The 11,437-nt window shown below is 39.0% G+C and overlaps 1 protein-coding gene across 1 annotated transcript; it reads left to right on the top strand.

Annotated features, from left to right (window-relative positions):
• Positions 1-50: 50 nt before the first annotated feature.
• dctpp1 (dCTP pyrophosphatase 1) lies at positions 51-728 on the top strand. The gene has a single exon (XM_072383825.1). The coding sequence runs from the start codon at positions 152-154 to the stop codon at positions 680-682; it is 531 nt and encodes a 176-aa protein (XP_072239926.1). The 5' UTR covers positions 51-151; the 3' UTR covers positions 683-728.
• Positions 729-11,437: the final 10,709 nt, after the last annotated feature.

Genomic DNA, 11,437 nt, shown 5'->3' with positions numbered 1-11,437 from the left:
CCAGCTTTCAGGAAGACTGTAAATTCTAACTTGACGCGTCATTTCCGCTCTGGCCACTGGCGGGACTTCTTCACATGGTAAAAGAGCGAGCTGCAAACCGAGCTTAAAGCTACTTACTACTACGCGACACGCCAGACAAAATCCACCAAACATGATGGCAACAAATGGGAAAGTAGCACATGGACCAAACGACGATGGCAGTTGTGCAGGTTCTCCTCACTCGCATTCAGCTGTGGTGAATGGAGCAGCCGCGGGGTCATCGTCCCACTCCAACTTGCAGAATGGAGGAGCCGTAGAACCGCAAAGGTTCACATTCAGCCCCGAGCCCACCATGGAAGATATTCGGAGGAGGCAGGCGGAGTTCACGGACGAGCGAGACTGGAACAAGTTCCACCAGCCCCGCAACCTGCTCCTGGCCATGGTCGGGGAGGTGGGTGAAGTGGCAGAGCTCTTCCAGTGGCGGGGAGAGGTGGCAGAGGGTCTTCCGGACTGGACCGAGTCCGAGCGAGAGCAGCTGGAACACGAACTAAGCGACGTCTTGATCTACCTGGTGGAGCTAGCCGAGAAGTGTCGCGTCGACCTTCCCCAAGCGGTACTCCGTAAAATGGCTCTGAACCGACTGAAATACCCCGCGAATAAAGTGCACGGCTCGGCCAAAAAGTACACCGAATACAAGGACTGAGTGTGAGGACGCAGGTGTGAACCCGTGACTGGTGAAGCTGCGGTTCTCAAGTCGCTGCGTTGTAACAAAGGCCCACTGCTGAACATTTTGGTTGAAATGGCATTTTATTGGTCAACTTGTTACGTCACCAAAAGAAAAAATGAGAAAATAATGCTATATTGTGTTTGAATGAACAGTCGCTTACATATGCAAATTCACTTTAAATTACCCACGGCACTCTAGAAATGTTTTTTTTCTTCTTTTCTACCGAGTTTAGCTTTTAATACCTGGCTTTTAGTGATGTTTGGAGTCAAGTTTGAAATATTACATATCTGTAACAGGAAGTCTTTTGTTGTGGAGAGTCTTGGGAGGATCAGGAAGATGATATTTCTCCCTGAACTTTTGAGTTATTTAGTTTGGAAAGTGTAAAGAGGTAACACTGCATCAGAACAGTTGGAATTCGTGAGCAATGTCCTGATGAAAAATGACATGGAAAGAGTGATTTTACTGCTTTCATATCTTTATTTTTTTTATTATTTTTAAATCTATTTTTCAAAGATTTAAATGGTTCACATCACAACTGTTACATGTTGTTCCCTGAAGTAAAACTTGCTTGAAAAAATGCCCCGTGTATGTTTCACTTACTTACCAGTTCAATGTGATGGGAGCATAAGACTGCTTACTGGCTACATGCAGAACTATTCTATACAGAGGAGGCATCTTCACCGATCTTTCTAATCGCCAGACACTGATTACTTTTTTTTTCCTGGTGGTGGCAGTTAAAAAATTAAAAAAGCAGAACTTTATCATTTCATAGAAACAGGTAGCCTGTCCTCAATTATTCCATAAATATTCAGAACACTAACTGATTCAATGCATAAGAGAATCCTTACAAAGATTCCTGTATTCATTTTATGTTTTTGTATTTGTTGTTCCTGAGTGCTGGATTGAAAACTAAAGTATTTTTACTTGATTAGCGTACAATGTTGTAGTATTAACGCATGTATTTACAATGTTAAGTTTCCTTTCACATCTACATCGCAAAGGAAAATGATGTACCCTTTCACTTAACTTAAAACTAATTGGTTCTAATTAACATTTTGACACTGAAAACAAATTAGATGGCTGCTAACGATTGGTAACACCTGACTGGAAAATTAAGTCTCATTTGCCGTTTATCTTAAAGCACTCAATTTTCTTCCAATTTTTATCGCTAATGAATCATTCCTGCCATAAAGCAACAGACAATTCATGTGTTAAAAGTAATAATTTCTATTAAATTTTTTCATTAACAAATTTCATGGTCATGATAACCCTGTTTAGGCTCCATCTCCATTATTTATGACAGCCAAGGGCTGTTTATGAGAGATAGCAATGTAAATAGATAGTAGTGAAAAAGACTAAGTTATACGTATTAGGACGTCGGAAAAATAAATGAATAAACTGGTCCTTACAAAGTTTTAGAATTGGGTAAATAAACCTCTGACACATGACGTTTTACACTGCTTCCATAGACGGGAAGATTGTAAGTAGCCGCCTAATGCGGTTATCCAAATGCATTTGATTAACTGGTCATCAGCAAGTGTGAGCACCTCTGTAAAAGCAGATGTTTTGGCACTTCTGGAGCAGTCACACACATCATTCAACTGTGAGAAAGATTATTCACAAATTCTCAGGAGAGAATTCCCAGGAGTGGATGTTCCAGCAAGTTCACCCCCCTGCTAGAGTCACATCCAGTCACCACCATTATCTCGCAGTGGACTATCCTGTATGCAATGTTAAACATGAAGCGGTGGTATTACATTGTGTTCTGCAGCGTGAAAATGAAAATGAACTGGCTCATTATTTTTTGACTGCCTCACAACAGTCAGTCCTAGAAAGAGCTGCCAGCAGTTTTGCAGACAGGTCAAAACTGATCAGTTACATGTCTATAAGTCCACAAGTTGTTGCTGTCAGTTCCAGAGTCTCCATGTGGGATTTTATGGTCAGGAAACATGTTTCTTTCAAGGAAAAGTGAGCTGTGACCTCTGTCATAGCCTTAAGTGCAGCACCCTCATTGAAACATATTGTGTGCAACTTGGTGTTCTGTTCCCATCAGCGCCAATTGAACTTGTAGCTGATTTATTATCGCGACTGCGACAGGGTCATTTGATCCAGGACTGAATGTGAATTTAATAGTTTGCACTCAAAAGCCAGATGTTACAGGGTGTTATTGGGTTTTGACAGATGTAGAAGAGGCTTTAGATTGCCTATTCACAAATTTAGCTTTGGGAATTTTTACCCTGGCCAACAATCCCACTAACATCTGCGAACATCTGGCTAGAGAGCAATGGGAAGGTGAGTAATCAGCATTCACACTATATTTGGTGTTAAAATAGTGTTTTTCATCGACCAGAATCCCAAACAGATTAATGCCACTTAAAGCAAAGTAACGTGGCGTAACTAGTATTAGATGTATTGACTTACATTTATAGCAGCTCTTCTCTTTGTCCTTCCACTCAGCGGTTCTGCTGTTTGAAACAAGAAGTTTATAGTGGCTAATATTCGCTAACTTTATTTGGAACTATCTTTGTTACTGACTTTGCAGTCAGATCAGTTTCATCCTGAGTGGGAATTTTCTCTCATGCAGAATCTTCAGCTTCAGCTTTCATCTCTTGAGGTAGCTTATTGACCGGTGCCCTATGATTTATGATTTGATCTCTCAGAATGTTTTCCCTCAGACTTTAAATAGAATTCATCTATTCCTGTTCAATGACATGTCGTCATGTCACTATGAACTAATCGAACAATTAATTGACAACGCTTTACCTATTTCTCATAGCCTTCTTCTGCTTTGTTGGCATCGGTTATTTTAATTCCTAAATGCTTGGCACCTGTTCAGAGGAGCCCTGGGCTGCTCATTGTTTAAACAATGTTTGACATGTGTATCACTTGGCTTTTTCTAAACAATACCTGGAGCCAAACAAGACAGTCAAGGTCTGATAGAATTTATCTCAGCACGCAACCGTCATCTAATACCCAAACTTTTTAATCAATAAACAGAATCATAAACACCTAACATAAACTTGAGAAAACAATTGTACTTTGTGGTTAAATACAACAAAATCGGGACTTCTTGTTACAAGCTTTATCTATTCTAAGGGTTTTAATATGGCTTTGTTTGCGTTTATGTTCCCAGCAGCAATTCTTGTAAGTCTTTAAGCACACTGGAGGAATGATAAGTGACACTGTGCTCCAATAACATTTCATATATGCTCTACCTGCCATCCAATGGAAGCTGTCTTTTAAAGTCAGGGTGGACAAATGGCTTCAAAACATCTGAGCTGCACAAACCACCACACAAGAGTCACATTAAAAAGTATGTTAATTGGCAGAGTTTATATGACTGAACTGCTTCAAACCAAACAACGCAACAGACTTGCAAACAAGATCAAAATCGAGTAAATTTATCTATATTTGACATTTTGTTGACTGAAACAGGAATAAATAACGCATTCCTGTTATTTTGGTGGCTTGTGGCTCATGGTGTATTTATCTTAGCTATCTATACTTTAAGACTTTGTGAGCCGAGGAGATTACTTTTGGACCTTTGTGTCTTCATAGAGAAAGAACTTGGTCATCATGCTGCTTTTTCTTATTTGAAGATGGTGCTGAGTGTATAATTAAATTCAAGGCTATTGATGAGTTATAAATCTTAGATTTTCTTCTGCTTCATAAAGTTTATTGAGGCAGATACCATCAGGCCTGCAGTTGCTTCTTGTGAAAAGGAATGCAGGATGTCTTGTTTGTCATTAAAACAGATAAGCTCCCAGAGAGACATTTACCTGAGTGAATGTATTTCTGAAAAAGCTTTGGTTTCTGTCTTTCTTTTTCTTTTTCCTTGGCAATGTCCTCCTTCTTGTCATGAGATACGTCACACACACACACACACACACACACACACACACACACACACACACAATCTTTTATTCCCTCATAGGGATAGCAGTGGGAGCTGTCAGATGTCACACAGGGGGGTTATCCAGCAACAGGCGCTCATGTCATGTTACTTCACCCAAGTATACATCCACTAACAGAGACACAAGCAGACCTTTTTTTGGACAACTGCTTATGGAAAGACAAGGTTTCTTCCCTTCTGTATGATCTGTCGGGGACAATCACATCCCAAGTTGTACAAACAGATTGGTTCTGAACATAAACTTTTTGCAAGTTTTCTTCTTTTCCATCCAGACCACATCACGGATTATTAATCAAGCATTATTACAAGTGTAACTGCCTGCCAGCAATTACACACTTATACGAGTGCCTTTGTGGTTTACAGCCAATTCAGTCTTTACTGCCTATATGGAGTTATTTGGTTAGAAGCTGTTACTCATCTGTAAAGTACACCATTTAAATACTGTCAGTACAATCTCCACATTTGCTGGTTTTTAAAACTAACATTCTGGGGAAGTTTACAGTTTAGATGATACCCAGCCACTTGACTACTTCAAAGTTTCAAAGTAAAGATGGAGTGCTTTAAAGGCATTTTTATCAAATCAGACCGACAGCACATCTCCAATTCGATTCATAGTGACCTGGTGTGTCTAAACCCAGGCTCCAAGCTCTTGGGCTATAACACATGTAGGTGTAATTACAGCTTTGTAACTGACAGCTCTAAGTTGATGAGTCATGATATGAATCGACATTATTGAGATTAATCACCAGTTACTTTATTCCCCTGATGGTCAGAGGAACATTGTTGAAGAATGTCCACACAGCAGCTGGAACAGCTAGCTATGCTTTCTGCTTCTGTGGCTTGGCCAACCTTTCACCAGCCCCTCAGCTACCTCAGAATGCACCTGCAAGCTTCGATTCCCCTATGGAGGAGTTTATCATTGTTACTCTGCAGTCTCCTGTGTGCTGAGCTTGATGTTTCTGCGCATGAAGTGATTGAGTTCAGGCAGAGACGCCAGATAAACTCGACGCTGTCTTGTACCCATTTAATAACACATCAGTGCCAGGTGAGGTGATCTTGCTAAATTACCTTTCCTTTCCTTATCTCCAGCTGACTAATGTGTGTTATTGATGTAATACAAATGCTTAATTGCTTTTAGTCCTTCATTTATATCATAACTTACAATACACTGATGTCATTATAATCCACAAGGAGCTGTTGTACTGCATTTAGATTTTTTATGGCTATTGTTTAGCACTGAAAGCTCTTGCTTAATTGTATAGTGCATTGTTCTGAGTTCATGTCTACGTTTCCTTACATTAACATATGGCTCTGAAAGCAAATTGTTCAAAAGAATCAACGAACAAATGAATGAGTCAGTCTTCAAATGTGCCATTTGTGTGAACATCTGGCACGATCACAGTTAAGTGAATGTCTTCTCTTGTTCCTTTGCAGTGAATTGTGATCCATCCATTCTCTATTTTTACCCAACTTATCAAGTTCATGCCCAAGAGAGCTGGAGCCTTTCCCAGCTGTCACTGGGAGTGAGGCAAAGTGCCATCTGGACAGACTGCCAGTCAGTCACAGAGCTGACACAGAGAAACAATGCACTCTAACACCCATACTTACAGACAACCCAGATTCATCAAAAGACCTTTATTTGCTGTGTAATGCATGAGAACTGAAGCACCCATAGAAAGCCCTCACAGAAACTCTCAGCAAGACAGTGCTAACCACTGGACCTCTACAACTCTTGTTAACTGTGATATTAAAGTTAGTTCAAACAGGAAATCTCTTCAGCAGAGACAGATGGGGGAAATCTTGTTAATATGAATCAAGCACTCCAAAATGGATCTCTTTAGATTTGTGACATGTAAACAGACAAACCCTTATTGTCATCCAGGAAAGGTACAAGTTGACAAACTGTTCAACAACTGAGTAGAGATTATATGAGTGTACACAATAATATATATATATATATATATACATATATATATATGTGTGTGTGTGTGTTTTTATAACCAAAGTAACTCTCCATCTTAGGTCATTAAAAAACTATATGCATCAGCTTAAATGATTTACTTCGGCTCTTAGTGTGGAATATTTCTTCATCCTGCAGATTCAGTTGAAGTTTTATCTGGCACTTACATTGTGTAATGGTTAATTTATCATGCTAATATACCCACAGAATTTATTTTTATACTTTTTATACTCATTTTAGAAGGGACATGTCATAAAGGACTGCTGGGAAATTGTTCAGAAAGCTTTCACACTCATAATGTAGAAATGCATGTCCAGTTCTTAAACCTGTGTTTTGTTTTTGCTTGGTTCTTTCATTTCTGCCAGTCCATTTTACACTGCAGTTTTTGCATCTGATAGAGCACTGAAATGAAATGGTAAATGGTGACAAAAACTATGGACTGGATAGCATCAGACTTACATATATTTACTTGGTATGGTGTTTTCCTGCTCCCATGTGCTGCTGTTAGACTGGAAATAATAGCATGCATTTAGAGTACATATTAATGGAAAGGAAAACTATAAACTTTATAAAATTCATAACCTTCTGCCAGGGTTGAGCATGTAGGTTTTCGAAAGCCAGGCTATGTTTGACCTGCTTCATCAGCATTCAGGCAGATATGGACTAAGTAAAACATCCACTGACAACAGCTGTAAGTTAGTTTCCATCTTGCTGATGTGAGTGGTTAATAAACCATTTGTGTAGACTAATAGTACCCAATCACTGTGGACAGAAAATTACTTATATTATAGACAAATAGCATAATGAATACCAACAGTTTGTATTAATTGCTCTCAAATGTTGCCAACTTTGTTACTTCCCTGTGCTTGACACCACTGAGAATTTAAGAAAAACTAACATTTCCAAATCATCATTTGATCAGCTGGTGATTGTACTGTGATGAATTTCGGACCGAATGACGTGACCTCATAGAGTCGATAATAGAAGGTGTCTATTTTTTTCTCGAGCGAGGGAAAGAATTCCCAAAGAGCTTGCCAAGGTAGTGAAGCTAGATTTCAACTGACAGAAACATTCAGATCTCTGTTTCCTTTGACAGCCTCATATCTCTGTTTCTGTCAGTTAGATCTAGAGCCAAAAAGATAGGACAGCATAGTTTTCATGTACATTATTTATATACACACAATGATGTAAAAAGAATAGATGTATCAGGCTGCATCAGAGTGCCTACCCTTCTGAAATAAGGAGAACTATAAAGATTTGAAGCATTTGTTGCAGTGCTACATCACTATAGGTACAGGTATTACTCATATCATGTCCAACCCTTGCAGATACTTGACAGTGTGATCCGCCGCATGCAGTTCATGGTATGGAGCATACAGATGATAGATGTATGAAGGGAGTGGCTCATAGCTGGAGAGATCAAACTGCGACACAACAGGCAAAGGTCCCATTTACATAATGATTTCAGAGATCTGAGAGCAACAGTGTTAATATCTGACAGTGAAATGCAGGAGGAGTGTAATTTGACTGAGCCCAGCAACATTAAAAAAGACTGATACTTGGCTCACATTGTGCTATTTCAGATTCACATTTTTTTTATGTGGAGTAAAGGACATAAAGTAATCAGTGTTATGATATACCTTAAAGAATAAGACTGCTAGTAATCATGTAACCATGTGTCCAAAAATGTTTGGGTCCGTTGTACAACAGCAAACAATGCTTCGCAACTCATTTTGAATTTTATGAGAGAAACATTATTCTCATATTGTTGAATTATTTGTCAATAAAGTCTTGGGATCAGGTGAAGCCCTTCCCCGTGTATACTTCTGGATGCTTCTTTGAAATCTATTTATTTATCTATATTTAGTCTTATTTCAGTATTGCAGAAATTTTTCTGCCTCTTGTTTTTTACTTTCTCAACTGCTCAAAACAGGTTTTTTCGCAAAACGAAGAGCCTCCCCCGCCTTTATATTAATGTGTGGGTAATTTCTCAATTACATGGAAATTTCCATATTTATTTGTATTACATCACTTGCAATTAAAAATAATTGTCAGTCAGAACTCTAACCTGGGTTTCACACCTTTTCCATTTGTATGCGTTTCTCAGACTTTTCCATTTATATTCTTGTTGCCACATTTATGCAAGTATGGTCACAGGTACATTCTTTCATATAGAAACTTTCAATTTTCTTAAACAGGTCTACTTTATGATCATAGAAAATTTTACTCAAGTAAATCACACATTAGTTGGGAACTATCTTTCACCACATATTTAGTGAGTTGGAATTATGTCGAGATTCATTGTAATGAAGGACCTTGTTGATGTATTTATTAATATTTCTTGGATAAAGATGTTACTTTGCAGCAAGGAAGAATAAGCTACAGTAAATCAAGCCATGTTTTCAATAAAATCAGTTCACCAATTGTTTTGGCCTTCAAAGGATGTCACGGTTCGTGGTGCGAGAAGGGAGGACAAAAAACAAACTCACATTTATTTACAAAAACAAAAAGCACAAGGCAAGAACCAAGGACGCGGCTGAACCGGATATCAAAACTGAAAAAATAACTAAACAAGACTTGATAAATAACAAGACTATGGATCAAGAGGCAAAAACGTGAATCATGGAAGATGAGGATTTCACGAGGACTGTGAGTGAACCTGGAAACTAAATACTGTGGGGAGGTGATTGGTGACGAGGTGCAGCTGTAGAACAGAAACAGGTGACTTGAGTGAAATTAAGTGACAGGGGAAAAAAAACATGACAAGAAAATAAACCGAGAACCTAAAAACATAACAAAACAAAACGTGACAAAGGATTTGTTGATAAGACAAAAAAGAATATCAGCAGACTTATTCTTTGATAGAAAAAAATACACAGACAGCCTGAGCATCAATGCTGGTAAAAACTCTGGGGTCTAACAGCAATGTCAGGCCAGATTTTGCTTGATGTGTGTCTTTGAGTTGTCATTGGTCTGCCACCATCTTCTATCATCCTATTTCAGATTACCTTACATTTTACAATGCCAGCATGTTCAATTCGACGGCATCAGGAGGGGCAGCGTGGGAATGATTGACAGTTAGTGGTGACATCCTAAACCAGCCACACAGACAGATCAAAGTGCTGCATTGTTGGAGGGAAATTGGACTTCGGCTGGCTGCGACATGCCCACTATGAAGAAAGTTTTCTGTCCTGTCTGGCCTCATTTCAAGCTCAACTTCTTGAATGATTCATCAAACTGAGTATGGAAATGATGAGGGAAAAGTTCAAATAAAGAGTGACAAATTCCTGGTTGAGGTGTCTACCAGAGGGGGATGAGAGGTGTTGTTATTCAAATGCAGAGCTTAAGCTTTTGAACACTCTACACTGGCTGTTTCTGCTCTGAGTAGATTCCCCACTTTCCCCTCTTCAGGTTTTATTCCTCTGCGTGGTATGAATTAGAAATCAGTACCAGACTTTATTTGGACTGCTTTTAGTTGGATTGAATGTCACACTTCTTTATGAAATTTACATTTGTCCCTTTTATAAACCTGAAGCAAAAGTAACCACCAAGCTGACTGTGTATATCATAATGCATCCTTAAAAATGTCTTCTGTTTCTGAGGACATAAGACATAAGATACTCCCTGAATGGCAGCCAGAACTATCTATACTGTTGCTATGTTGGACTGTTGCTATGGAGATGTCTTTCACCATCTCCTTGAGATGGACAGCTGGAGCCTCACCACAGGGAGGAGCCCTTTCTCTCTCTCTCTTCTTCCTGTGTGATGTTTCCGAAGGAGTCCAGCCTAAAGGAGTCAGTGGGGTTCCTTCTTCGTAGTGGTAAAAATAAATCTGTGACTCACACCCATTTAGACCTAAGGAAACTGACCAAGTTCAAGTATTGACAAAAGTGTACAAGTGAGTAGTATTGCAGCAGATATCACAGACGCTCGGAGTGCATCATTGCTGTATTTATGCTGTTATGTTTTCTGAATTTTAAATGAGATAGCAAAGGTTTTACATTTCAATGGCTTCATGACATGAATACCAATTACCTTAAAAAAAAACAAATGTCGGTATTTGATTTTACAAAAGAGAGTTTCTATGTTTCTATGTCAGAAGACGTTTTTTAAGGGATTATTTTTTTGAATAATCTTTTTCATGATGATAAGGGAGGTGGGATAAAGAGCCTGCGTGATGAGAGTAAATTTCTCTCAGAGTACGGGACAACGTGATGATTAGAGTATCACACTCTGAGAGAACTCCTGTCAAGGGTAAAACAGTGGGGTTACATGGCACTGTAAAGAATCGGATTAATGGCTAAATTACAAAAAGACTGAGTCATTAAGTTCATATATACACCTCAGTTTAACTAAAAATTGGACCAAATTGAGATACTTGCAGTCGGATTAAGACCCAGAGATAACTCGGTTGATAGTCACACTAAACGTGCTTGTAGACGGTGAAGCACGTGGTGAATTGGATTTTGCGTTCTGCGTATGCTCGAGATTTTTTCCCGGGTCGTGAACCAGAAGTCAAAGGAGATGATATCGCTGTCGGAAAGAAACAAACAACGCAACGGAGAATGTGCCGTTGTGCATCGCGTTTGTGCAATAAGCATGATCAACACAAACGAAATGTAGAGGGACTTAACTTCACATTGCTCTTCGTTTTTCGAATACCTGAGTTTGTTGTTGTTGGTGGTGAAGAGGTGAAGTGGCTCTATTAGCAATAGTTGAAATGGGTACAGCACCACCTATCTTATCGGGGTATGACATGCTTTGTGCCAATGATTCCATTTATTCATCACCATGTATACTTGGATAATTGCTCTTGCTCAAATAAGGAGCATAATCCAACTATAGCTATAATCAAATT

This window comes from Leuresthes tenuis, unplaced genomic scaffold, assembly GCF_036924035.1.
Source record: "Leuresthes tenuis unplaced genomic scaffold, fLeuTen1.0.hap1 SCAF_4, whole genome shotgun sequence".
Classification (NCBI taxonomy): domain Eukaryota; kingdom Metazoa; phylum Chordata; class Actinopteri; order Atheriniformes; family Atherinopsidae; genus Leuresthes; species Leuresthes tenuis.
This window is presented reverse-complemented; position numbering and strand designations above follow the sequence as displayed.

Excerpts from the sequence above, each read along its gene's own strand:
- dctpp1 (XM_072383825.1), top strand. The coding sequence starts at position 152 with ATGATGGCAACAAATGGGAAAGTAGCACATGGACCAAACGACGATGGC.